Below are 26655 nucleotides of genomic sequence, written 5' to 3' on the forward strand. Positions count from 1 at the left end.
TAACGCTGAGCTTTAACGGTCTCATCATCTAATACTTCACCTTATAACAACAGATTAATGGCTTATTTGATGACACTCATTGATTATCGTATCCCCGTTTCCATTGATCGTCCGCCATGCAGCAGCAGCAACAACAGCAGCGGTGTTAGCAACTGCCGAGTCCTTGCTTCCACCGGATGAGAATGTCCAGCTACGTCTTGCAGGCTCCACTAGATGTATGTGTCTAATCAACTCGACAACTCATATCCCTGCTAGCTCGAGACGGCAAATCTGGGGATCTCAGTTTGCGGGGTTATGCGGGGAAGCTGTCATGATTCATCACTATATAATCCCTGTCAAGAGCATACTTCAAAACATGCCCCTGCACCATCTTTATCAATCCCTCAGCAACAAATCTACCAGCAACAAATCTACCAGCAACAAATCTACCAGCAACAAATCTACCAGCAACAAATCTACCAGCAACAAATCTACCAGCAACAATGGAGCTTGACAAATCATCCGGCGACGCCTCCCACATCGAGGACGCCGAATCCAACAGTATCCACAACGGAGAAGCCATCGACTACCTCACCCCCAAAGAGCAAAAACGACTTATGAGACGCATCGATGCTCGCCTCGTCGTCCCCCTCGGCTGTCTGTATTGCATCAGCTTGCTGGATAGAACCAACCTCGGGGCTGCCTCGGTTGCCGGGTATGTTTCATCCATGGATCAACCCCGCTTCAAGGCCAAGCGTTGGCTAACTCTATCTCAGGATGCAGACCGATCTGGACATGAATGCCAAGAATAATGGGTATAGTATTAGCTCGTTGGTGTTCTTTATTACCTATACGATTTTCCAAGCGCCTGCTACGGTGATTATTCGGAAGATGGGGCCGAGGCTGTTTCTTTCGGCTATCGTGTTGCTGTGGGGGGTGGTCATGATTGTAAGTGCCAATGCTTGGTGCTCGTATTCTGGTTCTAAGAAGAGGGGTTAATGTCTGCTATGAGGTAGGGCTTTGGTATGTCTCCAACTTGGCCGGTGCTGGCTGGGTTGCGAGTCATCCTTGGGGCCCTGGAGGCAGGATTCTACCCGGGATGCGTTTATCTTCTCAGCACTTGGTACACGCGGTATGAACTGCAGAAGCGGAACGCTTTGTTCTATTTGATTGGGAGTACCGCGTCTGGGTTCGGCGGCATCCTGGCCTATGGCCTAATGCAGATGAATGGGATTGCGGGACGATCCGGCTGGCGGTGGATTTTCATTGTAAGTCGGATAAGGCTATAAATAGACACCACTAATGGACCATGGCAGATTGAAGGAATCTTGACGTGTGTCATGGGGATTGGGTCCTATGCTATTTTGGTGGACTTTCCCGAAAAGTCGCCCAAATCATGGCACTTTTTGAATGAGTCCGAGGCAGCCTTTGTGGTGGCTACTATTGAAAACGATCGGTCGGATGTTTATACCGAGCCATTCACCTTGAAGAGCTATCTTCGCAGCGGGGGAGATAGTAAGGTATGGGCATATGCCGCCTTGTATATGCTAACCACCGCCAATAGCTACTCGATTGCCTATTTTCTTCCTATCATTTTGGAAGATAGTATGGGATTCTCAGTGGCAAAGGCCCAGTGTTTGGTGGCACCTCCGTATGTTGCCGCAGCCGTGGTGATGTACGTTGAGGCGATTTACGCCGATAAATGGCACCTGCGAGGCCCAATTGTTGCGGCAAATGCCGCCATGGGCCTGCTTGGGCTGGCTCTTTTGGGCTATCTCAGTGAATCAGGACCACGCTACTTTGGAGTTTTCCTGGCCACTATTGCTGGTGAGTGGTTCCCTAGTGCTATGTTGCAGGCGTTAACATCTACAGCCAACGCGAATTGCCCGGCTTTGGTCTCATGGCAAAGGTAGATCCCTATGTTAGTTCAACCTTCATCTGTTCAAGTTATACTAAACTCAATAGTAATAACGTTCGTGGACAATGGAAACGAGCCTTTACATCCGCTACTCTGATTGGCGGTGGTAGCATTGGAGGAATCATCGGGACGACGGTCTTCAGAGCCCAGGATGCCCCCAATTACCGGCCAGGATTGCTGACCACGATGATCGCTAACGCCCTGATAATATTGATTGTCGCAGCTCTCAGCTGGAAGTTTCAGAGGGCGAACAAGCGGGTTGATCGCGGAGGAAAGCATATTGAGGGATTGGCGGGTTTCAAATATACGCTCTAAACCGACCTCCTTTGGCATGATCTACTCAGCGACGGAACTTTCAAGATTTCTGATTGTAGAAGGTTCAATATATCAGGTGTTCCAGGTAGAAAAGGCAGGTGGTGACTGCCTGTCTTCAGAGGAAGTCTCCGATATTCTTTGTTACATGAAGTTTCTAGATGACCGAGGAGTGTTATATAAGACACATCATTCAGTCTACACATCTTTTCAGTCAGTATTCTGTCAAACCAGACTCCTCATCGATTCTTCCACGATACGACTGATATATCCGCTCCCTACACGGTTCCGCTACCTCCAAACCCTACCGCACTTATAAACAATAACAATAACACACCACCACTCTAACATGCTCCCATATGAAATGATCGACATCAACATCAACCCCTTCGACACGGCCGGCCTCCCCATCCTAACCGGCCCCGAAACATACGAAAACTGGTCCGAAGCACTCAGCACGCACCTCCAACTAATAGGTCTCTGGAGCACCATATCAAACGACACCACCACCACCCCTCCCTCCCCCCCTACTAGGACCACCGAATACCGAACCACCCCCAGCTCCATCCGACTCCAACTCCGCCCCAACACCCTCCGCCTACCCCCCCACCAACCAACTCACGAAATCCCCCTCCCACCCACCCCTCCACCCCCCCTCACCCAAACCAAAAAAATCATCCTCCAAACCCTGACCCCGCGCATCCGCAACGAAGTCATGAATCTCCCCTCCCCAGGCGAGATCTGGTCCTACCTCGACGCGAAATACTACATCGTGCATCCACTTGATGGGTTACAGGCCGCGCAGAACATCTTCTACGAGGACTGTGGCAATGTACAGGATTATGCGCTGAAGATGAAACGCGCGCTGGAGAAGATTGATCGGTGTATTGGGCCGAAGGTGGGTGTACCGGAGGCGATGAAGGTGCAGTTTTTGTTGGCTGGGTTGGGGAGGGAGTGGAGGGGGTGGGTGGGGGGGTTTTTGGAGAGGTGGGATGTTAGGGAGGTGGGGTTTGAGGGGGTGGTGGAGGAGTTGAGGAGGGGGGAGGGGGATATAAGGAGGGTGGGGATGAAAGGGCAGAGACTTTAGGGATTGGGGATTTGATAGATGGATGATTGGGGATGCTGGTAGTGGTTGGGTTGGATAGACTGATTTGTTCCGGGATTAAACTCATTTATTGAAGTCACGTTTGAGATCTTTCCAGACTTGCGTCGGACAAATAACACCCAGACACATATTATGTACAACTCCTATATCTGACTAGTAGAGCGTCTCAAATGATTCTCAAGTATCCATACAGAAATCCTCATAAATCTGAGCACACAGAGCTCAGCATTCTCATTGTCCTTTTACTCCTCTGGCATCCATACACCCGATTTATATCAACTCCACCTTCTTCCTGTACCAACGCCCACTGTAGCTCAGCGGTCAGAGCGCTCCACTTATTCTTAGGACTATTGTTATGAGAGGACCGCGGTTCGAATCCGCGCATGGGCATTCTTTTTCCTCTTTTCCTGGGGGGTTCAGACGTCAGAAGTATGAAATGTTGACGATATTACTTCGGCTTCATGGTGTCGTTTCAGGTGTCGATTCAGGTGTCGAGGCGACACTGTGGGGTGGGACTGGTGGGGCTGGTGTTAGGCTGGATGGGAGTGCGGGTCCCGCTGGCAAGGTTTAGTGTGCGATTCGGAGTAAACAGTGATCTGTGCGGGTTGTTGTTTCGCGGTTTCTGGTGGATTTTATCAGTTGATGGGGAACCTAAAAAATCCATCCGAGTTTCAGAGCCAGTCTTCAGTTATTCATGGAGTCTGAGACGAGACGAGACGAGACGGACATATTAATCGAGAACACTATCGATTATCGAAACGAGACTGGCGTCGGTATCAGACCCTGCATCTTCCATTTATAATCAATGTTTCTCCATACCCCTCCAGCCCCTCGCACCCACCCCTGATTGGTCACTCGATCAATCTGACCGGCCCACCTCCAGATCCGCTGCCTTTGAATTTAGGCTCACCAGACCTGCCTTAGCGGCAGTTAGCGTTGCCTATTTGCCTAGTGGGATGAATGTCCCGAAGTAAGCTGACATGACAGGGTGACATGCGCTCGCTCTAGACGGCTCGACCCCTGTACCACCTCTAATCCCTGCATCGCTGCCCCTCTTTTCCTTCCTTTCAACCATATAAGACCCCTGAGCTGCATCTCTACATCTCTTGCATTATCTCTGGCTCTATTATCAACAGAAGCGGCCTAACCAACTGTATATACTTCTTCGATCTATTGACTATGGGCTCAACCACCCCCTCCTCAACCCACTACCTCATTATCGGAGGCGGCACCGCCGGCCTCGTCATCGCAAACCGCCTCTCCGAGGACCCCGACGTGAACGTCCTCGTCCTCGAAGCCGGTCCAGATCGTTCTTCAGACCCGGAGATCCAGAATCCGGATGCCTGGCATGCGCTGCCTGGATCCGAGCTGGACTGGAACTTCAAGTTCGAGCCTCAGGTATATCCCCTTTTCCCTTGTTGTTTGGTAAGAACAACGCTGATAAGAGACGAACCAGATCGGTCTCAACAACCGCGAACCAGAACATCCCGCCGGAAAGGTCCTGGGCGGGTCCTCCGTGATCAATGGATCGGTGTACGTGCCTCCCTCGCCGGCGGGGATAGATGCATGGGCGGAATTAGGTAATACCAAGTGGAACTGGGAGACTTTGGAGCCGTACTTGCGCAAGTCAGTGAGTGTGACAACGCCAGAGGAGGAGATTTGTCGTGCGGCGGGGGTTGAAGTGCACGGGTTTCAGGATGGGCCGATTCAGGTCACGTATCCGGTTCTTGCGGAGGAGAAGAATCATTCGTTGTTGAGGGCGTGGGAGGAGGGATTTAAGAGCAAGGGATATGAGTTTACGAGTGATATACTGCCGACGAGGATGGTTGGGACCAGGGCGTATGTGGCGACGGTGGATCCGCGGTCTGGGTTGCGGAGTGGTGCAGATGGACGGTATGGGGCGGAGGCTGCGAAGCGCGAGAATGTCACAGTTGTGACGGGGGCGATGGTGCGACGGATCCTGTTTGAGAAGGATTCTGAAAGTGTTGTTGCTACTGGGGTTGAGGTGGCTTTGAGTGATGGGGTGGTAATGACGATTGGTGCGACCAAGGAGGTGATCCTTGCGGCTGGAGCCTTTCACACGCCGCAGCTGCTGGAGTTGTCCGGTATCGGTGATAAGGAGTTGCTTTCGAGTCTGGGGATTGAGGTGGTGGTCGAGAATCCAGGGGTTGGCAGGAACTTTCAGAACCATCTCATGGGCGTTCTGCCTTGCCCTTTGAACAAGGTCCCTGAGCTGGAAGGTCTTGCACCAGGGATCAAAGCATTGGCGTTTGTCCGACTGGACGGGGAGGAACTGGCTGATCTCGCGGCCAGGTTCCTTCCAGACGACCAAGTGCCCGACAAAGTTATCCGCGGTATCTTGGAAAAACCCAATGAGGCATCCGCCTTTATCCTCCTGGGCATGATGCCTGGCGCAAGTGTGGCCGTTCTAGTGATGATTCCGTGCTTTCCTGCCTCTCGCGGCAACATCCATGTCGCCTCTACGGACCCATATGCACAGCCCAAGATTGATGCATGCTGCTTCTCGCATGCGCTCGATGTAGAGCTCATGGCTCGACACCTGCAGAAGTTACATGAGGTTCCTGCCCTCCCAGCATTGCAGCATTTCTTCCAGCCCCCTGCTGCTGCCCCAGACCTGGAAGCAATCAAGGCATTGTTGCACGAGAGTGCCCAGACTGCGCATCACGCATGCGGCACAGCCGCCATGCTCCCTCGCGAGACAGGCGGAGTAGTGGATCAAGAGCTGAAGGTCTATGGGACGGAGAATCTGCGAGTCGTGGATGCAAGTGTGTTTCCGTTGCTGCCGCATGGGAATCCGGTAGCAACGGTGTATGCGGTTGCAGAGAGGGCGGCGGATATTATCAAGGGAGATGCTGACACGGGAAATACTACAGTTTGACCTGTTCCCTCGCCTATCCCGGTGAAGATGGGCAGGGAGATTACTATTGTTAACATACCATATTCGATACCTTTGACATTGCACTTTATTTTAACATGCCAGATTGAATTCAAGCGTTTATTGCAGTACAAAATTCTTAAGCAGCAGTACAATGTAAGCATACAGACAGTCCTACCTCAATAATTACACTTCAGGACATAACCCAAGTCCATTAAATCCATACAGTTACTAGTCTATAGACAATAAAGGTGTCGCAGATCACCGCGAGGCACTGTCTAGTTTATGCCTCAGGCACAATGTTACTACTTAAATGGTCACATGGCGAAGGCTCGAATTTTACTACCTCTACTTGACCACCCTCGTCAGGCTCTTAGCGTCAACTGCGGATCTGAGAACGTGGCACAAATGCAAGGGCAATAATATCTTCATCGGTCTCTCCTAATGAGGAACCAAATGCGGTCCAACTTCGAAATTCCACAAATGAAGGGTCTGCAAAGTGGAGCTTTTCTTGACCCTGTTGGGGCGATTTCCCCGAGTGGGCCTGCACCAAGTGGGTTCTAACTAATGCCTGGACACGACGGAAGATCAGAGCTTAGGATTGCTTCATTCTCGCCGAGGTTTTCTATCCATCAGTTCCTACTAGCTCAAGTTTTCTCTCTATGCAGTGAACTGACACCGATGCAGTCACTGTAATGGAATCCAAAGCGGCAGCTGGGATTCTAAACTGCCCGACAAACATAATCTAATCAGTCTCCAAATTACTATCACCCGCCGACCTCCGTGCACACTGTCTCGTCAATAAAGATTTACGCAACCACATTGAGCCATTTCTCTATGCGAATATTCGGTGGGCTTGGCTAGAAGGCCCTCCTCCCCCAGTCACTCTACTTCTACGGACACTCTTACGCAGGCCCCAGTTGGCCACGTACATCACAAACGTCCACCTTGACGGCCACACCTTCTACCGTCAGAAACTTAGAGGTATAGTCCCTAAATCTCCATCTCAGATGGACTGGATGAACCGACTGCGTTCATCCGGGGAACTGGAGTGCCCTATGGCGACCTTTGGATACAGGAATTGTGCCATGGTACGATGGATGCCTGGGTTGCTCTTTTATTGGCACAACTTTCGAGTGTGAGATGCTTATACCTTGGTCCGAACTTTACGCAACAGAGTACAATTATTGGTATGGTTCTCAGATCCGCCATCTGCGAACCAGGGTATAAGCTACCCGACTTTCAGCATCTCCGAGACGTAACCTTTCACCTCCATGTCGGGGACTACTTGAAGCGCGATAGAACGGCCGAAAATACAGCTGGGGCTTTGTCATTCTTTTATCTATCGAGTGTTCAGCGCATGTCAGTCTCCATTGAGAATCCGGTGACGTGGCCTGCAGCACATCTACCTATTTCATCAACACTGGTATCTCTGGATTCGACCTCCATACGGGAGGCATATCTTGGTGAAATACTCTCCGTCACTCCAAACCTTGAGACTCTTCGTTGGGCATGGTACTTTGATTCAGGTGTGGAAGATCAATACACCACGCCGATTGTCCATCTTGATCAGATTTCCACAGCGTTATCACATGTTCGAGACACTCTAACCGATCTGATCATCTCCGCCGACTGCGCCCTCGGAGGCAACGATCAATTTCTTCCTGCGATCAAAACGGAGGGTTCGCTGCATGCACTAGCCAACTCCAACATGCCCAAGCTCAAAAGACTTGAAATTCCATTCCCGTTTCCCGTGGGATTCGCGCAGGATACAACCAAACGATTGCAGGACGTGGTCCCAAGAAACTTTGTATATCTAGCTATCACAGATGATCTAAGGTTACAGAATGATGATGTAACTGATCACCAAGGTTGGCCTTTATGGGAATGGGAGGATTATGCGATTATAGGATTACTTGAAACGTGGCTGGAGGATCGGAGGTATACACCGCATCTTTGTGTGGTTTCTTTGCGGTTTAGGTGGATAGATTCGGATCTTGATGGATGGCATCCTGAGATGAGGAGGCAGCTTAGAGACTTGGGTGTTCGAGCTGGTGTTGAAATTGGGATTGTTGAGTTGCCTGGTTACGGTTGATGTATGTTGACGATCGACGTCCCCTACCCTAGAATCAAACCATAAGCCTCGAAATTAATACCGACATCCAACTCTATCAACCCTCCAACAAACAACCTGAAGTTGTATCACATCCTCATTTCCTTGCACAATCAGCACCCCCGCCACTATCAGCAAATGGGGAGTGTGACTGTCGTTTCAGATGCGATAATCAAAAAAGAACAGTGAAAATTCCCCGAGGATTAAATACTATCGAATTTCTTACAATAGACGGAAGACTCCATCACCGCACGAAAGTCCCCTCAACCCCCACGGCTCATCCCTTCACACTCCGGAAACTCCCCTCACAGCCTAGTAACCTGCCCCAGATATCCATCTACATAAAGCCCCCCCGAACCACCAGTCCAATATACAATCAACACCAAATTTCTAACATCACATCTAAACCACCCAACACCCAACCAAGACCTCACCACACGCACCTACATGCCCACCCCAACAAATATCCGTCCCTAATAAATACTCCCCACATAAACCACCTGCACGGCCACGAAAGCAGCACAAGCCGCGAATACCTCTTTCCGGGATGCATCTGACATGAACGCCATTGCGAGGGAGAAGATTAATGTGAAGATGACGATTAGTCCTAGTCGCAGACCTGCCTGGGTAACGAAATGGAGGACGATCACGGGGGCCGTGACTAGAAGGCAGGGGATCACGGTGACGAATCTGTCGACTGCGTGGACGACGGCGGAAGTGGAGGTGTAGAGTTTGTGGTGCTTTTTGGGAGAGGACGGGTTCAGGAAGGAGAGTGTGTAGGTAGGCGGGGAAGACTCGTTCCTGCGATCAGGTCAATATATTATATATGGTTGGTGGTTTGTATTGGAGAGGGAGGGGGAGGAGGGGGGAGATTGGAGGTGAGAGGATGGTGGCTTACCCTGATGAAGTAGGGTAATAAGGAAGTGACCTTTTTCAAGGCGAGAAAGATGGATTTCGTGAAACCGTCACGATGGGACGTGTTCTGCCAGATGGATACTTTATCCTCGATACAGTTGCAGACTATAGCTTCCTCCTGTCGGTATCGTACCATTTGAGACAGAGCTCAAGCATAAACCCCATCATGACCGTTGCCAATCCTCCCGACAAGTCAGAAGCAGGTACGAGGCCAGACACTCTTGGGTGATCCTTTTGCTCACCAAGCAGAGCGAGACGCTGAGATCACGATGGGCCAAATAGCTGCGCTGGAGAGCCAGGCAGAATCGATGCGACGCCGGGGAGATTATGAAGACGCCCGGAAATGTCTTGAAGATGCAGAGCGATTGAAGGAAAAGCTTACCGAACAAATGAAGAAAATCGCAGAATAACAAGCTGGGAGATTCCCTTGATTCAAATGTCTGCCGAAGTGTGGTGCATTCAAGGTGAGCTTCTATTTCCTACAGTTTTCGATTCATTGACCGGCTGTTCTGTATATTCTACACCGATATATTTCTTCTTATGCTATATATGATTGAGAAGGTATCATAGCTATGTATATAATAAGGACTGACCATTGTCTAGATAGAAGACCTATTGACCTGACATAACCTTCCATCTTTCAATTCCGTCCACCGCTCACTTCCCACCCCGGTGCGGGCATAGAATACCTGGTTTGGATCGTACTTGTCCTTGATGGCAGACAAAGTGGCATAGTTATTCCTATAGAATACCCATTGCCAGTTCGGTTGGTGAATGTCGGCTTCGTTGAGGTAGGCTCCGCTATCGGGGGTTAATGCTGTCAGGAGGGGAATGAGAACGTTGGTCATGAGGCGTTGATTCTGCAGGTCAGCGGTGCGGTTGTAGTAGTCGAATGTACTTCATATCATTAGTATAACAAATACAGTAGAAAGGATAAGAGAAAGGAACATACGTCCCCAAGACAATATCAATTGCAATATCCCTCCACGCTGGATTGACTGCATTATCCGGGACCGCGTTCCGTGAGGCATTCATCGAGACGCCCGAGATCGCAGCGCCGTAATCAGCTATGGTCCTGAACGCGGCTATCAGCGCGCTGGAGTTGTTCTCCACCGTTGTCCGAGGAATCATCCGTCCTCCGATCTGTGCCTCGGTGACATTGCTCATCGGGTTCATGGCCGCATAACTTTCCCAGAAGGTGGGGAATTCACCAATGTTATATGCTACACCGGTTAGCTCATGCCAGAAACAGATGAGATACTTACTATACGACATGTTATACCCCCTCAGCAACTTAATCGTCGGCGCCAACCACGCCTCCAACTGTCGCTTTGTTCCCCCGGGTATCGTCACCGGCGTGACAGTAAACGAAGCATTCGTGGCCTCCCAGATCGCCACGCCCCCTGCATCTGTGAGGGGTAACAATCCCTTGACAAACCTCTCCACCACCCCCCAATACACACTCCTCGTCACCCCCTCCGCACTAAAGGTCAAATTGGCCGTCGTGGTCCTCAACTCCGGATACACCTTACTCGTCATGGACAACACAACCCCATACGTCCCCCCTCCACCTCCACACAACGCCCAATACAAATCTGCATTCTGCGCCGGTGACGCAGTCAGCAGCTCCCCATCCGCAGTCACAACCTCCCACTCCAACACCTGATCCGCCGCGAGTCCAAACTTTGACGCCAGTTGCCCGTGTCCTCCGCCTTGAGTATATCCGCCTGCGTAGCCGACAGATTGACAGTTTCCGCCTACCAGGACAAAGTTCTCCTCATGGGCAGCGGCCATGGCTTCGAAGAACTGTACCCCAGCGCCTACCTTGATAGCGGGGCCGGTGTAGCTTGCTGAGGTGTAGTTGGATATAATTTCGATGTCCTTGAGGTGGTGGGTCCACAGAGCGAGGGCCCCCGCGCCGGTGGATTTGCCGAGGTAGTCGTGTCCGGTGTTGCGGATGACGAGGCGGATGTTGTGGGTTTGGGTGAAGTTGAGGGTTTGTTGGTAGTCCGTGGCTGAGGTGGCGTTGACCGCGTAGCGGACCAAAGGTCCGATGGCGCAGGGAGCGATGTCAGCGAGGAACGGGTTGCAAGAGAAGTTGGTGAACCAAGGGGCCATGGGGGAGGAGGAAGTGGTGTAGTGGGTGGATGGGTAGTCCCAGATGGAGCGAAGGGAGGCGCAGGCAGACTCAGAGTAGGTCGTGAAGGTATTGTTGGTGTGGCAGACGCTACCCAAGGGAGTGGTGGCGATGAGTTTGCCATTGATGGTGGTGTTGAAGTCGTCCCATTGTTGGGGACTGGGCCAGCATGGGTCAGAGGGGAAGCAGCGACACGTGCTGGCAGTAGAGGAGGAGACGGAAAGGAAGACGACGAGAAAGGAAATGAGGCCAACCATTTTGGTTGGTGATGGAAACATGCTAGTGATGGGGATGGGGTTCTGGCTGCTTATTATGGGTGTCTGCAGTGACATGAGAGGGGTCTATAGGATCTGCCTAGTCGCGAATACGATACCATCATGGTCAGGTACGAGCTCCACGTGGCGACCTGAAGCTTCAATCTCCTACATTGTTTTCGAAGGATTTGATCTCCAGTCAGATGTCTGCTGTCTGCAGACTCGGCAAATATAGATTGAAACAAGCCATCCAGACCCCAGTTCCACTGCCACGAGTTCCACGTGGTTTTAGCACATTGTTTAACGGAAGACTAATCCGAACGGTCCTATGAGGATACCCATACAAATCCACGGTCAGCCACAGGTTTCACTTCATCCTGTCTCGGATCAGACGATAATCTCCATCAATCACCTCTTTACCTCCAAAGCCACAGAGACGTGCCATGGATGTCAGCGGCGACTACCGGGCCGGTCCCGTGCCTGGAGTCAATTGTCGAAGTCTCTGGTCGTATCAAAGCTTGGCTGCTGGCCTGGTGACCTGCTGACGAGGGGTCCATACGAGGGATTCCTCCGGTCATCCCGAGCCCCCCTGTCGGGCTGACGGGATCAACCTAGAAGAGTCTTGGGTAGCATTCAGTGTCGCTATGCCGACACAGCGAAATGCGGTATCACGAGATCACTAACGGACGCCAAGACGATTCTCTGGTCACTGCAACCTACTCCCTTGATACAGCACTCTGTGCTACCTGGTCGGCACTACTGTATGCACCGTCCGGTCTAGACCTCGTTCACCCCGCGTCGGATCCGAAGGCAGATCAGACACGGGCATGTGTCCGTCACCTTGCGCCAATCGGACCAACCTGGAGATCATCACCCAGCACCATCTGCGTCTCTCTGACCGTCACCTTGCTGCAAGCCTGCATAGGCAGTTCTTTGTTTGTTGTCTTGCCAAGAGAAGCGGGAGGGATTGAGTTCACTACCCTGAAGTTTGTTCTTTACTCTTTTGCTCAGATCATCCCGCACAGGAATTCTATGATGTGCTAATCAAACCCTCTAAATAGCTACATCCTCGGTATATTTGCGCATTCACCAATCAACCGCGAAGCCTGCATCGGCGTGCCTGCCCAACATCCTGCGACCCTGTCCATCCAACCTTAATCAGTGAAACCACACCCGCCTACCACCTTCTATACACTCCCTACAATCAAATCACCAAGCCACTCCCCGCAAGCACGGCAAGAGATACAAGCTAACCAACCAGGCACACCACACTCTCCACGCCAAGGCATCCCTCTCGACGGAGCTCCTCCTCAGCACCAGCACCGCAACCATCCCTCCCATCCCCCCAACCATCCCGTACCACCACCCCGGCAACGCCCAGAACCACACACACACGCCACTCCATCCAACCACCAACAACCCTATCAGCCATCTCGACCACTGCTCCCCCAGCACCAACGGAATTGTCCGTCTTCCCCGCGCCCGATCCCCAGCCTGATCCTTGAGGTCCTGGATCTGCATCGTCGTCAAAATCACCCCACTCACCATCCCAATCCACACATATCCCTGCTCCGAGGGCTGGCTCTCTTTGCCGCAGGCGATTCGGAGCGATCCGGTATTATACAACCCGTATGCGATGGCGATGATTCCGTCGCGGATGATTTCATCGCCGCCTTTCAGGTCGTTGTAGAGCCAGGTGAGGAGAAGGATGGGAGTGGTTTCGTGCCAGACACCTAGGGTGTAGTTCAGGGCTAGCACGGTGGGGATGGCACCCAGTAGGAGGCGACGGGTTTGGGTGGCGCTGATGCGACGGGTGGGCAGGGGACGCCAGGGTTTGTTGAGTTGGTCTTCGAGGATGGATTCGGTGAGGCGCTGGTTGGCGAGGTCGAAGATGAGCACAGTGGCCCAGTTGAAGAGGATGATGAGAGGGAGGCGGGCAAAAAGGGTGTCTAGCGAGGGGGGAGACGAAGCCGTAGTGAGAGCAGGTCCAGAGAGGGCTCCAAGGAAGCCGAATAGGGAGTTGGGGATCACAAAGGTTGGAAAGTTGCTTTCCGTAAAGTGCCAAATGAGAGAGGGGAGATGGTGCAGTCGGAGAGGAGATTCCTTGGATTCCATCTTGAGCAATCGAGATGGCGTACTCTGAGGCTTACAATGCAACCGAGGCATCAGTGACTATATACCATGAGGCTATTGATCTACCACGCATTGAGGCTGAACTGTTTTGATCCTGTGCATGCCGCATTCAATTAGACTGCTATGTCTAGGGTGTCGGCATGGCCGGTGACAGCTCATCATCCTTATGCTGTGATGTGACGAGATGCATTACAGCCTCCTCCTCCGTCGAGTCAATGGATTGCCCCCACCACCATCTCCTGCATCACGCAGTGATTGCAATGTGACACTGATGCATGGACAGCGGCAAGCGCGGGATGTCTCATGCTAGTAGATACATTATAAGGATATATGAAGAGCATGTCGTCCATTCGATAGATATCACTCAAGATGAATGGCCTATACGCACTGGGTGGTGGCGCCCTGGGGGTTTCCATACACCACGGCCTCTTCATTCACGGAGAATGGCACGTTCAAGCTCCAACAATCTTTTTGGGACATCTCCTTGCTTTTTCATTGCTTCATGTCTTCCTTGACTCTGGCATATCCCTTTGCATCATCACAAACTACCTCTTCTGCCTGCTATCCAGCATCATCATCTACCGCGTGTTCTTCCACCCTCTACGCCACTTCCCTGGCCCTCTCAGTGCACGCCTCACCAAGCTTTGGCACGTCTGGAAAGCCCGAGACTCCAGAAACCATCGCGTCCTCGAGGACCTCCGCCTCCAATATGGTGACTTTGTCCGCACAGGTACCATCATCATCATCATCTCATGACTTCCCTCACCATCAGAGCCTAGCTAACCACAACAGGCCCCAACGAACTTACCATCTTCCATCCCGACATCTTCATGGCCATCGACGGCCCGAAAAGCACCTGCGTAAAAGCCGAATGGTACGATCTGCTGTATCCCAAACTCTCCCTCGTCACATCCCGCGTGAAAGAAACCCACGCCGCTCGTCGCCGCCAATGGAACCGTGGCTTCACATCCAAATGTACCCCTTCCCTTTCCTCCCTCTTCCACCAAGCAAGATACTAACAAGCAACAGCCCTAGAGCAATACATTACCAAAATTCTCCCCTACATCACGCAACTCGAGCACCGCATCGACGCCGACATCCACCACCAGCACATCTCCAATATCACCGACCTCTTCTACTGGTTCGGCTTTGACACCATGGGCGATTTTGTGTTCAATAAATCCTTCGACATGCTGCATCGCAACGAATGGCATTTCGTGGTTGTGCTCCTCCGTCGCGCCATGTCCATCTTAGGTCCATTGAGTCCGGTGCCGTGGTTTGTGCAAATCGCGTTTAAACTCTTTCCTCGGGTTTGGATCCTAGGGGATTGGTTCCGAATGGTCGCTTGGTGTGAAGGGCAGATGAGAGAACGGATGAAGGTATCCCTCTCCTTCCCCCTTTTCTTCCTCGCAAGAACCTAATCTACAAGACATCTACACGAGACTAACAGAGCACAGCTCCCAGAAGACAAGACCTTGATCCCCGACGTAGCGCACTACCTCCTCGCCTCTGCAAAATCCGATCCCAGCCAAAATCTCCCCTGGTTAACCGGCGACAGCATCCTGGCTATCGTCGCAGGCAGCGAACCCACCGCTACCACCCTCATCGGGATCTTCTGTGAATTAGCCCGCTCACCATACCACGCGGAACGCATATACCAGGAATTAGAAACCGTGGATATCTGTGATCCGCGCGCGTTGGCGAAAGAGTGTCCGTACCTGGAGGCGGTCATTGCCGAGGCGTTGAGAATGTATCCTGCTCTTCCGACGGGGGGGAATCGGAAGACGTGTGAGGAGGTGGTGATTGCGGGGAGGAGGGTTCCGGGGGGTGTTACGCTGGTAGCGCCGAGGTGGTCGATTTTTAGAAGTATGCGCCCCTCCTTTCTCTTACACTTTCTTTGAGAGAGTGTTGGGTTGTACAGGATTAAGCTAATGGTGGTTGGTATGTGTACAGGAGAAGATTGTTTCGACCGCGCCGATGAGTTCATTCCTGAGCGGTGGTATGGACACCCCGAGATGGTGCGGAATAAGGCTGCGTATGCGCCTTTTGGGACTGGTATTCCCTCCTCCTTCTTCCCCTCACCTCCCCTCCTCTCTGTCCATCCCCTTTGTTGTACTTATATGGTGTAGGTAGGTGCTGATGCAATATAGGCCACCACAGCTGCGTCGGACGATTCCTAGCGATGGATGATATGCGACTCGTGACAGCTCGCCTGGTGAAGAAATATCATTTGTCTTTGCCGGCGGGGGAGACAGGGGAGGATGTGTTGGGGGATATGAGGGATCAGTTTACGGCGACGCCGGGGCGGTTGAGGGTTATGTTTAGGGTGAGGGATAATAGTCCTAGTACTTCATAGAATTTGGCGGGGAGGGGGTGCTCGGATTGGTTTAGTGTCTGATATAAGACGGTTTAGATAGTCCGTATACGGAGTACTCTCGGGTTCGATATTCCTGCCACGAATAACATCCAATAAAGTCATGCATCAACAACACTAGACCGATATCAATCTGACCCCCCTCCCAAAGACACCTACAAACTAGCTAGAGCCCTAGGGTATACTCCGAAACGGCCACCCATAAACCCCGACCATCAACTCCAACCCCTTCTTAATCTCCTCCCCCTTCGCCCTCAAGTCCTCCACATCCCAATTCGCCCAAACATATCTCCCATTCAGAAACCCCGCCTCCGGACTCGCCAACCAGACCATGAAATCGGCAGGTAAATCCACTACACACATCAGCACACTGCAACCCAAACCAAAAATAAGGATTAGAAGAAATATACCACAATCCATCGGCAACACCTCTTTATCCCCACCACTCTTCCGAAACACCCCCGTCTCCACCATCCCCGGATGCAACGCCACCGCAAAAATCCCCGGGTTCTCGGCCGCCACGTACTCGATCACCTTGTGTAGGGCGAGTTTACTACTCATGTATGCGGATAGACCGGGGACCATATTCGCCGGGAAGGTGGTCGCGGCGGTGAGTGCGATGAGGGTGGCGTGGGTGGGGTTTGCGGTTGGGAGGAGGTGTTTGATGGGGAGGTAGGTGCCCTTAATATTTGTCTATCATCCCCACATCTTCTATTAGTGGTTTGGTGGGGGGAAAGGGGATGGGGGATGGGAGGGGGAAGGGTACTTCAAAACTCAACCACCAATCCTGACTCTCTGAATCCGCGATGGATGATGGACCGGCGAGATAGCCAGCCCCTAGGATTAAAATATCCCATTGTCCGATGGTAGTGGCTAGGTCAGTTAGGCTGGACTCGTCCGTGACGCTGAGTGCATGGATGGATGTATCGCAGGTAAGTGCATTCTGGGTTTCTTGGAGGCTGTGTTCGTTTCGACCGATCAGGATGATTTTGTGGGCGCCGGCGCGGCAGAAGGAGAGGGCGGTTGCGCGGCCGATGCCGCTGCCCTGGTATCTGCTGTTAGAAAGAGTAGGATGGGAGGAGGGGGGGGAAACGTACGGCGCCGGTGATGATGATGGTTTTGCCGGCGACGGAGAGTTCCGGGCGCGAGGGCGAAATGGCAGGGTAGGTGGTGTTGTGCCAGGTTGGGGTGAGGGAGGGGAGGGGAGGGTTCATTTTAATGTTAGAACTAAATGTAGTTGTAGAAGTGTGAGTTGATGTATGGAAAGGGAATCAGAAGGAAAGGGAATAGGATATATCTCGTAAAGCTTACTCAGACTGTCCAACCTCAGAATAAATAGTAGAAAGACCCCGAACCATAGTGATCAGCGGATGCTGCTGCTGCTGTCACGAGTCAATACACACATAACAGCGAGAGTATATCCCGGGATCCACTCGTATCGCTCCACTCTCATGCAGTCAGCCCCTGCACTGTAACCCCGACAGCCACTAAGGCTGCTGCGGAGGGTAATGGTCAGCGCTGCCATACGCCCTACTAGAATGAGTTGCTAGTTAAGGGTCCAGTCCGCCGGCAACAACTTGCATCCATTCTCTCGAGGCTTAGCCCCTTGATCTCACCATGTACGGCTGAGTTTCGGCAACACCTCCCATCCATATCCACAGCACCACAATATGGGCCGGCTCAGTGCCAACGGGATCAAGCTGCTAATATGGATGGTGGTATTCACTGTCCTGATTACCCTGATATTAGGGTTGCGACTCTGGGCTATCCGAGTCAAGCGGCGCTCATTCAAATTGCACGATTATTTGATCCTTCTGGCATATGTGAGTCCCAATCTTAGCATCCAGAGCAATGATTAATTCTTCTAGATCAGCACCTGCTGCATGGCCGGCTTAACCTGGTGGGCCATTGCCAACGGCCTCGGCGCACATACCGCCGATCTGTCTGCGTATGAACGAGGCGTGCAATTCCAAGTACTCCTCCTCCTCCTCCTCCACCATCATCACCACACCAACCCGCTAACTCTTAAAAATACAGTTAATAGTAGGCAGCAGCGTAACCTGGCTAGTTGGCACAGTTTCCTGCAAACTGTCCATGATCTCCCTGTACACGACCCTCTTCCCCTCCCGTCGCTTCACCTACGCCATCTGGGCCATGACCATTCTCGTCCTCGCCTATTTCATCGCCTTTATTTGCCTCTTCCTCACGCAATGCCATCCCGTCTCGTATGGGTGGAATCCCGTCCCGGGGGGAAGTTGTCGCTCGCTATTTATTCAGGAAATTCTCTCGATTACCCTCAACATGGTGATTGATACCTTGATTGCCGTGTTACCGATCCCCGCGCTGTGGAGGTTGAAAATGGCCATTAGAAATAAAATCACCATTAGTGTAATGTTTGCGATGGGGTTGATGTATGCCCCCACCCTCTTTCTTTTCCATTTCACCCCATCTAGCCCTATGTAACATATACTGATATATGGATAGTGTGGTCGCCGTCATGGCCTTCCGTCTCGAAATCACCCTCAACCCCTCCACCAACGCCGACTTCGTCCAAGGCCTCTATCTCGTCGGACTGGTCAGTTTCCTCGAACTCTGGCTGAGTATTATCGTGGTGAGTCTGCCGACCCTGGCCCCGCTGTTTCGGATGTATGTCGAGCCAGTGCTCGCAAGGGTGTTGGGGTCGAAAGGGAGTGGCGGGGAGCCGAGACGATTGCGCGAGGCACAGCATACCATTGGGAGTGATCCGCCGAGTCGGAGGAAATATGCCCTGCAGGAGAGTTTTCTAGAAGAGGGATATGAGTTTGGGGTGGTGGGGACGGAGACGAATGTGAAGGGGAGTAGAGGTGCAGAGGGGAATAGTCAGGATTCGTTGGCGGAGTTGGTGGGGAAGGATGGGGGAACTGGATTGGGGATGGGGGGGATTAGTGTGAGGCATGAGATTCAGATCGAGAGGGAGGAGTGAATGTATTGTATAAATGGAGTGTGCTGAATATCCACCTAATGTATGAATCACGATTCAACTCCAACAATCTCGTCTCAGGGTTGATCAACAACCCATCCAACTCCCTCACATTATACGCCCCATCCTCATCATTCCGAACCGGCTCTCTCTCCCCTATATCATCACCACCACTCCACCCCATAAACCCACAACTCAACAACACCCCCACGACCCTCGCCGCCCAAATAACCCCCAGCACATCCCTCCCCACCCCAGTTTCCCGACCAAACACATCCCAAAACACCCCCTCGCACGCCGCATAATCCTCAAACCGACTCCATCCCCGCTCCAGATGCACCTTGCTGATAAACCGCTGATGAAAGTGAAGATTTATCCCGAACGGGGCCATCTGTGCGTCGTTCCAATCGATCACCCCGGTTAGATGGCAGGTGTGGTTGTCTACGTGGACGTTACAGACGTTGAGGTCCTGATGGGTGAGGACCATCGGGAGGGTGAATATCTCTGGTAATGCGTGGAGAGAAGATTGGATGAAGGGGGTGAATCGGTCTGGGAGGGAAGGGAGGGAAGGGAGGAGTTTTTCTAGGGCGAGTTAGTAGTTGGTTTGTAGGGTGGTGCGGTAGGTTTGGTTGATGGGCTTGGTTTGGGTTTGGTAGGATAGGGCGAAGAATCTGTCTTTATTGTTGGACTTGTGGGTATGCTTTGGGGAGGGAGGGAGGGGGAGATACCGAGCGATATCAACCACGTAGTTCCTCCTCCAGGCGAAGAACTCGGGACTGTTTTCCGATAGTTGGGAGGTATGTTCGAGGATGAACTCCAGGTAACTGATTCCTTTGATTCGCGTCATGAGGTAGATGTGCAGGGGCTGTTTGGTTTCTGTGGTATTCCCGATCTGGCCTTTATGGGTGATACTGGGGACTAAATCCTTGTAGATAGTTCGAGCTAGGTCCATTTTCTGCACGTCAAGTTGGGAAGATGCAAGACGGAATTGCACGATATAGGCGTCGTTGTTCTCTGCTCGAACGGTATAGCTGCATGTTCCTTGCGTGTCTACCGGGATGATAGCGCTGCCGAGATGTGTCTCGGCGATGCGGTGACAGTCGGAGATGCTTGCTGTGGTTGGGGTGAAGAAGGTGTCGATTTCGTTCTGGAATGGGTGCGTGGTGGTGGTCATGGTGGTTGCTGAGATGGATGGGTTGAATACAGTGGTATTGGAGCAAGGAATCAAGAGGTGGTCTAGATCTATCTTCTTTAACCCAGCCTAGCATAAGGCCTTAAGGTTATTGACTCGAAGAATAAGACCTTATTTAAATTATTATGCTTTTATCATACGATAGACCTGACAGTGGGACTTATGATGCCGGGCCCCGGTACGTGCTGAATGTGGCATCCCTTTGGCATATTCTGGTCCATTCTTGATTGGCCCATAAGTTCGCTTCATGCATGCATGGGCTTATCATTGGGCAATTGCTGGGGTCTGTGCAGTTACCCCTCACGAGGCTGGAAGGAATTTTATGAGCTCGTTGTTGGCTTCCCTGCCAGTCATCACATCCACCGCATCCATCGCATCGTTGAGACCAACAGGGATTTATATTAGAGCGCTTGGGTTCTCAAGCTCTGTTTATATAACAATGTTATAACCATCCCTTTCATACTCCTCCGTTTTCACCTCATACACTCCACCGATAAATTGTCTCGATCCAGCGCAAAAGTGAAAAGTTCAGCGAGGTCTGTTCAGCACTCATTGAGATGGAACACACTAATACCGCAACAAATGTGTCATTGGCAGCAGACCCTCTTTCAACTCTGTGGATACTTGAGTCCGCCGAAAAAGATCAGACGCGCGAACGACTGTTCAGGGGATTGTCATGCCGAGACACAGAACCCTAGACAGCAAACTAGCGTGGAGACGGACCCCGGACGATGCGACATCCACACTCACCGAATGACACCATCGAGCAGTGAAGGGTCCTTCACTTAAAACTGGTTCATGTGGTCAGAGTACGCTATTGGCATTGCTGGAGCATGCTCTTGGTATAGGTGGAGATATGTGCTCATACCTGGAGGCTGGCTTGGGGTATTGGTACTGGATAGTTATCTAGGCAGTGAATGGAAGCGCGCGATGGTCCATTTTGTGGACTACGCGGTGGACTGTAAAATAATCGTGAACCGATCCCAAAGGTGTAGGCAGATTAGAGGACCCCTAACTTTCGCCGAGTGTAATCACCATAGAGATATCTTGAATTTTCTGGCTGTGAACTTCGAGTGACCGCGCATGCAGTATCAAGTCGACGGAGCGAAGAACCCTCAAGCAATTGCTTGGGCTCATCCTAGGACGAAGTGATACAACTTGCGTTATGATAGCTACAACTGCTGGACTGCTTGATATGCCTGTCTAGTTACATTAGGTGGTCGACCTCGTGCTTGAACCCCCGGCAGCCGGAATAGCGGCTTTGAATGGACAATCGGGTAGAGAATAGTGTACAATATCCTGGCATCGACAGTGCCAAGCCCGAATACTCAACGATCAAGTATGGAGGCTGCGTGGATTGCGGTATTGAAGATTCTCATCATAATAATTGTCAAATAACGGGAGAGGGTCTTGACCATGGCCGTCGTGCATGGTCCGGAGTGTCTTAGCGATTGTTTCATCCAGCTCCCGTTTTCGTAAAATCGTGGGTTGTCTTTTTGAAAGGCGAAGGACATAGACAGGGATCAGAGTCTTGCATTCATGAGCAGTTTCATAGTTATAATCAGTATTATTGAGGTCGACCACAAAATAGGAGTGCTTTCCGCGGTAGATATTCACGGCGACGAAACGAGCCTCATTGTTTGGATGATGCTCATGAAGGCAGTTCTGCACCTCTGAGACAAATGGGCGGATGGATCCTAAATAATCTTTAGGATCCAGAATACTATTCGGAGTATCACCCAGTATTCGTATCGGGCCTGAACCGACGTCTGGTAGGAACTTGAAAAGGACCACTCGGATTTGGCGAATGATGTGTTCGCGAATCCGTTGGGTTGAGTCATCCATCTTGAGGGTGATGGGATGTGCGTGGAAAGGTGTGATAAGGAGAGATGGTGAACATTGCTGGCCTTCCAGATGCCGGTATGAAAGAAGGTGTAGTTGGAAGTTCAATCAAGGGATGCCAGTACCCTTCGGCAGAAGGATTAATAATCTTCCGTGTTTTCCTAGGACCGGCCGACCAATGATCATAGAATAGACGGATGTGGTTGATACTCCTGACACAAAACCCGCCGAGGAAAGTTATTTCAACATAATATTACACTGATTATACAGCTACATGTGTTTGAGTCTCACCAATGGTATATATGACTAAGATGTGATATATGCAGTTGGGCTCTTGGCGGACGGTTGTTGTATAATCGATAGACGGCACTTGGTTGAACATTGCAGGCAGATTGAGCTTCTGGGATGCATCACCAGTAGAATACGACTCTCCATCTCTTCTGATATAGCAGCTCTCTTACAAGCTGCCTGTCTAAGTGCGTCTCCAAATTTTAAAGGTTCCCAGTTCAAGCTAACAGCGACGTAAGGCAATTTGAGCCTCGCTGATGCAGCTTCCTTCGCAAATCCTTGATCGCTACAGCAACCTTGTGCATCAACCAGTTCAGCATTCTCCCGTGTATGAAGGATGCACCATACCTTGTACATTCAAAACCATCATACAAACCATCTCCAGACCCAAGAGACATTATATGAAGTCAACACCGTGCGGATGCTCATATCACACTGCGATAAGCGATTCCGATATCGATAACGATAACGGAACAACCTTCCTCCACTCCACCCACTAACCCACCCTGACCGCCCCTAACCCCATATGGTATAGCGTTATCCCAAAAAAATTCCCGCCGTTGCTCCAAGTAAAAGTTCCAGCCGCAGCTCGCACTCCCTCCCCCCCAACTCTCCATCACACACCCAACAGTCACCATGGTTAAGCGGAGTAAACTTCTTCAGGCTCTGGATGAGCACCGTGGCCGGGATTATGAGGCCGAGAAGCAGAAGAAGTTGGTTAAGGCTGCGCGGAAGCGCAAGGGTGATGTGAAGGACGAGGTTGAGGAGAAGAAGGAGGAGGAAGAGAAGGAGGAGTCTGAGGAGGAGGTTGAGGAGGAAGAGGAAACTCCCGAGAACGACGCCGAAGACGACGAAGCCGAAAACGAGGACGACGACGAGGAGGAAGAGGAAGAAGAAGAAGATATCCCACTGTCCGATCTCTCCGACGACGAACGCGAAGATGTCGTCACCCACCAACGCCTCACAATCAACAACTCGGCCGCCATCACAACCTCCCTGAAGCGTATCTCATTCTTGTCCTCCGCCACACCCTTCTCGGAGCACAACAGTCTGGTCAGTCAGGAGCCGATCGAGGTGCCCGACCCGAACGATGACTTGAACCGCGAATTGGCGTTCTACAAGGTGTGCCAGGCTGCGGCGATGACGGCGCGCGGATTACTCAAGAAGGAGGGCGTCATGTTCACGCGGCCGGGCGATTACTTTGCCGAGATGGTCAAGTCGGATGAGCACATGGGCAAGATCAAGAAGAAGCTGTATGATGAGGCCGCTGCGAAGAAGGCGGCTGCGGATGCTAGAAAGCAGCGCGATCTGAAGAAGTTTGGAAAGCAGGTCCAGGTTGCCAAGTTGCAGCAGAGGGCTAAGGAGAAGAGGGAGACGTTGGACAAGATTAATGCTTTGAAGAAGAGTAGGCCCCCCTTTTCCCCATATGACTGTGGCTGGGTTGACTGACTCCTGCAGAACGCAAGGCTGATACCTCCGGTCCTACCGAGGACAAGGATAACCTGTTCGATGTCGCCATTGAAGATGCCGCCCAGCCCAGCCGCAAGCGCGGCCGCGATAGCGAAAACGGTCCCTCCCAGAAGCGCCAGAAGAAGAACGAGCGCTTCGGCTTTGGTGGCAAGAAGCGCTTCTCCAAGAGCGGTGACGCCGCCTCCAGCGGTGACTTGCGCGACTTCTCCGTCAAGAAGATGAAGGGTGGCGCCAAAGGAGGTGCGAAGAGGCCCGGGAAGAGCAGGAGAGCGGCTGCCAAGGGCCGCGCCTGATTCATGTATTTGTTAGCTGCTCGGTACGGTCGGTTGGGTTAAAAGCATAGACAGTTATTTGTATATTGTTAATCATGATGGGCTGTTTATCTGTAGTGGTATCGTGGTATCACATCATGCCAGTAATCCGCCCATGTATCATCCTCAACGCCATCCCGAGCACGCCGCCTCCATTTGATCCTTGGCTCTGGCTGTGGCTGTGGTGCTGTGGTGCTGTGGGCTATCGCGCCTAGCTGCAGTTCACTGGTAAGCCATGAGTCGGACCTGTCTAGAACACAACCTACCAGTCTGCACTCATATCTTCGCAGCAGTGCTGTCTATCATATCTCGTTTGTCATCTATGCTCATCATGTGCTAATTCCATTAGTCCCATTAGCTGCGTCCACGGCCAGCTCCGTATCGAACGCGCCCATCTCCCGGATGCGAGTGAGGAGGTTATCCACAGGAAGCCCAATGTTAAGTTTTTGCTCGGCAAAGACCAGATCGATCTTGGCTTTTGTATCGTCCGCATGCGCCAGAGAATGATCTTGAATCATCTCTTTGCCGCGCTTGGAATTGCTCTTATGAATGACCTTTCCGCATCCGCGGACCTGACACACCCAAGTGTCCGACAATATGCCATCGTCATGGGGAGCTTCCAGCTCAGAGGCATCCGCATTGGTATCGTGATCTGCCACGGACACAGACGTATTCCGGCTTTGAAGAGTCTCCTGCAGTGGTGTCTTGTGATAGGTAGAAACCGAGTCGGAAAGGATCGACCGAGTCCGGCGCTTTGCGCGGGTCGACAAGGGATCACGGACGAGATCATGGCCGCGGACCTTGCTTGGAGTCTCAAATTCATCCACTGCATCAGCGTTCTCATCCGAGTCATCGTCCATATCCGCAGCCGCGCTCCGCGTTCGTTTGCCAGTCCGTTTCGTAGCAACGGAACTTTTCGGTCGCAGGACGGACTTGCGGACCCGACGTCTGAGCAGCCGGGGATGGTCTTCGTGTTCGCTCTCTTCCCCGGATGAGCCATCATTCTCAGACGGACGAGGCCGGAGCGGAGTGAGGGTGACTTGCTGGACGCGGTTCTTCCTGCCCGCAGCTTTCAGCTCCCGGTAGATGACCTTGCGGGACCAGTCAAAATTATACGTTTTTGCCTCGTCCATCAACTCCAGTATGGCGTCAGCTCGCGAGGCAACGAGGTCGTGTGCATATTCGGCACTATCGATTTCGAAGCGATCAACCAGAGTAGAGGTGAGAAGGTCAAGAGTCAGTTGGCGCTTGGCCAGGTATCCTGCTTCTTTCAGATCGAGAATGACCTGGTAAATGGCATCCGCCTGGCCCTTGGACAACCCAGTTGGGTCAGCTTCATGTGACGTCTCCTCTTCTTTCTCCTCTTCCTCTTCCTCCTCTGGTTCTTCTTCCGACTCGACCTCCTTCACGCTCTCATACTGGGCTTTGATCTGCGCGTAATCATCCTACACTCATCAGCCAACACCAACTTATCAAAACGATCAACGTACCGGAAACTTTTCACACAGATGCTCAAAGATATTCGTACTCGTCCACTGCGAATTCTCCTCTCCTTTGAACATCCGCGATAACAGGAAATGATGGTGTTTATAGAACACCTCGGCGGAATCATCCGCATCCTCGCAGATGCCGTGCGTATGGCTCACATACTACCAAATCAGCCACCACCACCACCACCACCATCCCAGACCCTCTCCAGCGGGGAAACTCACCTCTTCACACAAATACTCCACACTCGGATTCCAATTCCTCCTCTTCCGCTTCGACTGATGCCGATCCGCCAAAAAATACAACAAATCAATCGCCTCCACCACATCATTAAACATAGGCTTATACCCCTTGGCCGGAGATATCGAGAACCAGCCCGCCCGTCCAGCAACCCAGAACCCGACCTCGCCATCATTATGCTGCCCATAGGCAAAATGCGTCACGTTTTCGAGAACAATGCGTTTACTAAGGTACTCTGGATCAAGAACTACACCACCCATTAGCATACACATCAACCACTGCACTCTGCCCACCCAAGCAACAGATAAATGGACAAGGAGGGGATGTACTCAAACTCTCCTGCTCCTCTTCCACCTCATCCAAACACCCCGTCACCTGGACCGGATTGTCCGGCGAGGCCGTCAACAGATTCGCATAGCGGGATTTGCCCGGCACCAGGACACGCACCTCCGACAGGCTGAACTCTTCCCAGTCGTTCTCGTCAGCGAGAGACGGGTCTCTGGCGGCCAGGACACTATCTTCTCGCGAGGTCATGGCGGTGGGGGCAGCATGGTGTGCTTTGTCATATGCGGGGTACGTTCTCGGGGGCGCCGATACGACTGAACAGAAGGGATGACACAAGCACAGAGGGGTCCGATGGAGGGGAACTGAAGCTGACAACTAAGGTCAGGGTGAACTGAGAGAGGGAGCAAGGCGGAGGGGACGGCGGGCCAGACCATGCCGTACCGA

General features: G+C 51.9%; 13 protein-coding genes and 1 non-coding gene across 14 annotated transcripts; 8 read left to right on the forward strand and 6 right to left on the reverse strand.

The window, feature by feature from the left end:
• Window positions 1-6: 6 nt before the first annotated feature.
• BO80DRAFT_395707 (phthalate transporter) lies at window positions 7-2243 on the forward strand. The gene is made up of 6 exons (XM_025717325.1): window positions 7-694; window positions 756-927; window positions 996-1247; window positions 1296-1806; window positions 1852-1888; window positions 1945-2243. The coding sequence occupies exons 1-6, from the start codon at window positions 483-485 to the stop codon at window positions 2210-2212; spliced, it is 1452 nt and encodes a 483-aa protein (XP_025580492.1). The 5' UTR covers window positions 7-482; the 3' UTR covers window positions 2213-2243.
• A 315-nt stretch (window positions 2244-2558) lies between these two features.
• BO80DRAFT_470086 (uncharacterized protein) lies at window positions 2559-3296 on the forward strand (the record flags this gene model as incomplete). Its single annotated transcript, XM_025723059.1, has 1 exon — window positions 2559-3296. One exon carries the CDS (start codon window positions 2559-2561, stop codon window positions 3294-3296), a length of 738 nt encoding a protein of 245 aa, XP_025580493.1.
• A 320-nt stretch (window positions 3297-3616) lies between these two features.
• On the forward strand, window positions 3617-3704 carry BO80DRAFT_t8. Its single transcript has one exon. It is a non-coding gene; the product is annotated as a tRNA-Ile (tRNA).
• Window positions 3705-4359: 655 nt separating this feature from the next.
• BO80DRAFT_370677 (GMC family oxidoreductase) lies at window positions 4360-6340 on the forward strand. Its single transcript, XM_025716457.1, has 2 exons — window positions 4360-4712; window positions 4771-6340. The coding sequence occupies exons 1-2, from the start codon at window positions 4494-4496 to the stop codon at window positions 6211-6213; spliced, it is 1662 nt and encodes a 553-aa protein (XP_025580494.1). The 5' UTR covers window positions 4360-4493; the 3' UTR covers window positions 6214-6340.
• Window positions 6341-6605: 265 nt separating this feature from the next.
• BO80DRAFT_489702 (uncharacterized protein) lies at window positions 6606-8305 on the forward strand (the record flags this gene model as incomplete). Its single annotated transcript, XM_025723605.1, has 6 exons — window positions 6606-6763; window positions 6964-7194; window positions 7263-8020; window positions 8057-8081; window positions 8121-8151; window positions 8191-8305. The coding sequence occupies exons 1-6, from the start codon at window positions 6655-6657 to the stop codon at window positions 8303-8305; spliced, it is 1269 nt and encodes a 422-aa protein (XP_025580495.1). The 5' UTR covers window positions 6606-6654.
• A 1509-nt stretch (window positions 8306-9814) lies between these two features.
• BO80DRAFT_370682 (FAD binding domain protein) lies at window positions 9815-11632 on the reverse strand (the record flags this gene model as incomplete). The annotated part of the gene is made up of 3 exons (XM_025716458.1): window positions 9815-10135; window positions 10191-10461; window positions 10504-11632. The coding sequence occupies 3 exons, from the start codon at window positions 11630-11632 to the stop codon at window positions 9838-9840; spliced, it is 1698 nt and encodes a 565-aa protein (XP_025580496.1). The 3' UTR covers window positions 9815-9837.
• Window positions 11633-12622: 990 nt separating this feature from the next.
• On the reverse strand, window positions 12623-13757 carry BO80DRAFT_420474 (UbiA family prenyltransferase). Its single transcript, XM_025718371.1, has one exon. The coding sequence runs from the start codon at window positions 13742-13744 to the stop codon at window positions 12839-12841; it is 906 nt and encodes a 301-aa protein (XP_025580497.1). The 5' UTR covers window positions 13745-13757; the 3' UTR covers window positions 12623-12838.
• Window positions 13758-14131: 374 nt separating this feature from the next.
• On the forward strand, window positions 14132-16163 carry BO80DRAFT_460415 (cytochrome P450; the record flags this gene model as incomplete). Its single annotated transcript, XM_025722391.1, has 6 exons — window positions 14132-14492; window positions 14555-14737; window positions 14792-15141; window positions 15220-15628; window positions 15716-15817; window positions 15913-16163. The coding sequence occupies 6 exons, from the start codon at window positions 14132-14134 to the stop codon at window positions 16116-16118; spliced, it is 1611 nt and encodes a 536-aa protein (XP_025580498.1). The 3' UTR covers window positions 16119-16163.
• Window positions 16131-17447, reverse strand: BO80DRAFT_420475 (SDR family NAD(P)-dependent oxidoreductase). Its single transcript, XM_025718372.1, has 4 exons — window positions 17234-17447; window positions 16903-17181; window positions 16547-16829; window positions 16131-16489 (listed from the first exon to the last, which is right to left on the reverse strand). Exons 1-4 carry the CDS (start codon window positions 17348-17350, stop codon window positions 16311-16313), a joined length of 858 nt encoding a protein of 285 aa, XP_025580499.1. The 5' UTR covers window positions 17351-17447; the 3' UTR covers window positions 16131-16310.
• Window positions 17448-17714: 267 nt separating this feature from the next.
• On the forward strand, window positions 17715-19105 carry BO80DRAFT_460417 (uncharacterized protein). The gene is made up of 4 exons (XM_025722392.1): window positions 17715-17959; window positions 18005-18109; window positions 18174-18547; window positions 18621-19105. The coding sequence occupies exons 1-4, from the start codon at window positions 17807-17809 to the stop codon at window positions 19096-19098; spliced, it is 1110 nt and encodes a 369-aa protein (XP_025580500.1). The 5' UTR covers window positions 17715-17806; the 3' UTR covers window positions 19099-19105.
• A 493-nt stretch (window positions 19106-19598) lies between these two features.
• On the reverse strand, window positions 19599-20371 carry BO80DRAFT_420477 (uncharacterized protein). The gene is made up of 2 exons (XM_025718373.1): window positions 19824-20371; window positions 19599-19766 (listed from the first exon to the last, which is right to left on the reverse strand). The coding sequence occupies exons 1-2, from the start codon at window positions 20267-20269 to the stop codon at window positions 19688-19690; spliced, it is 525 nt and encodes a 174-aa protein (XP_025580501.1). The 5' UTR covers window positions 20270-20371; the 3' UTR covers window positions 19599-19687.
• Window positions 20372-21387: 1016 nt separating this feature from the next.
• Window positions 21388-22201, reverse strand: BO80DRAFT_2922 (uncharacterized protein). The gene has a single exon (XM_025715008.1). The coding sequence runs from the start codon at window positions 22130-22132 to the stop codon at window positions 21623-21625; it is 510 nt and encodes a 169-aa protein (XP_025580502.1). The 5' UTR covers window positions 22133-22201; the 3' UTR covers window positions 21388-21622.
• An 852-nt stretch (window positions 22202-23053) lies between these two features.
• On the forward strand, window positions 23054-24254 carry BO80DRAFT_370694 (EBP2 family rRNA-processing protein; the record flags this gene model as incomplete). Its single annotated transcript, XM_025716459.1, has 2 exons — window positions 23054-23822; window positions 23876-24254. The coding sequence occupies 2 exons, from the start codon at window positions 23054-23056 to the stop codon at window positions 24178-24180; spliced, it is 1074 nt and encodes a 357-aa protein (XP_025580503.1). The 3' UTR covers window positions 24181-24254.
• On the reverse strand, window positions 24213-26603 carry BO80DRAFT_420479 (uncharacterized protein). The gene is made up of 5 exons (XM_025718374.1): window positions 26256-26603; window positions 25911-26173; window positions 25689-25847; window positions 24465-25643; window positions 24213-24413 (listed from the first exon to the last, which is right to left on the reverse strand). Exons 1-4 carry the CDS (start codon window positions 26458-26460, stop codon window positions 24528-24530), a joined length of 1743 nt encoding a protein of 580 aa, XP_025580504.1. The 5' UTR covers window positions 26461-26603; the 3' UTR covers window positions 24213-24413; window positions 24465-24527.
• Window positions 26604-26655: the final 52 nt, after the last annotated feature.

The sequence above is a fragment of the Aspergillus ibericus genome (assembly GCF_003184845.1).
Source record: "Aspergillus ibericus CBS 121593 unplaced genomic scaffold BO80scaffold_1, whole genome shotgun sequence".
Taxonomy (NCBI): Eukaryota; Fungi; Ascomycota; class Eurotiomycetes; order Eurotiales; family Aspergillaceae; genus Aspergillus; species Aspergillus ibericus.

Coding starts and splice junctions, on each gene's coding strand:
- BO80DRAFT_420479 (XM_025718374.1), bottom strand. CDS start 26,460: ATGACCTCGCGAGAAGATAGTGTCCTGGCCGCCAGAGACCCGTCTCTC. Junction 26,174..26,255: donor AGAGGAGCAGGAGAGTTTGA/GTACATCCCCTC, acceptor TGGGTGGTGTAG/TTCTTGATCCAGAGTACCTT. Junction 25,644..25,688: donor ATCTGTGTGAAAAGTTTCCG/GTACGTTGATCG, acceptor TGATGAGTGTAG/GATGATTACGCGCAGATCAA.
- BO80DRAFT_460417 (XM_025722392.1), top strand. CDS start 17,807: ATGGGCCGGCTCAGTGCCAACGGGATCAAGCTGCTAATATGGATGGTG. Junction 18,110..18,173: donor AACGAGGCGTGCAATTCCAA/GTACTCCTCCTC, acceptor TTAAAAATACAG/TTAATAGTAGGCAGCAGCGT. Junction 18,548..18,620: donor ATGTTTGCGATGGGGTTGAT/GTATGCCCCCAC, acceptor ATATATGGATAG/TGTGGTCGCCGTCATGGCCT.
- BO80DRAFT_420475 (XM_025718372.1), bottom strand. CDS start 17,350: ATGAACCCTCCCCTCCCCTCCCTCACCCCAACCTGGCACAACACCACC. Junction 17,182..17,233: donor CCATCATCATCACCGGCGCC/GTACGTTTCCCC, acceptor AGCAGATACCAG/GGCAGCGGCATCGGCCGCGC. Junction 16,490..16,546: donor GGTGTTGCCGATGGATTGTG/GTATATTTCTTC, acceptor TGATGTGTGTAG/TGGATTTACCTGCCGATTTC.
- BO80DRAFT_420477 (XM_025718373.1), bottom strand. CDS start 20,269: ATGACCACCACCACGCACCCATTCCAGAACGAAATCGACACCTTCTTC. Junction 19,767..19,823: donor TACGTGGTTGATATCGCTCG/GTATCTCCCCCT, acceptor CAATAAAGACAG/ATTCTTCGCCCTATCCTACC.
- BO80DRAFT_420474 (XM_025718371.1), bottom strand. CDS start 13,744: ATGGAATCCAAGGAATCTCCTCTCCGACTGCACCATCTCCCCTCTCTC.
- BO80DRAFT_395707 (XM_025717325.1), top strand. CDS start 483: ATGGAGCTTGACAAATCATCCGGCGACGCCTCCCACATCGAGGACGCC. Junction 1,807..1,851: donor TTTCCTGGCCACTATTGCTG/GTGAGTGGTTCC, acceptor TAACATCTACAG/CCAACGCGAATTGCCCGGCT. Junction 1,889..1,944: donor GCTTTGGTCTCATGGCAAAG/GTAGATCCCTAT, acceptor TAAACTCAATAG/TAATAACGTTCGTGGACAAT.
- BO80DRAFT_2922 (XM_025715008.1), bottom strand. CDS start 22,132: ATGGATGACTCAACCCAACGGATTCGCGAACACATCATTCGCCAAATC.
- BO80DRAFT_370677 (XM_025716457.1), top strand. CDS start 4,494: ATGGGCTCAACCACCCCCTCCTCAACCCACTACCTCATTATCGGAGGC. Junction 4,713..4,770: donor ACTTCAAGTTCGAGCCTCAG/GTATATCCCCTT, acceptor GAGACGAACCAG/ATCGGTCTCAACAACCGCGA.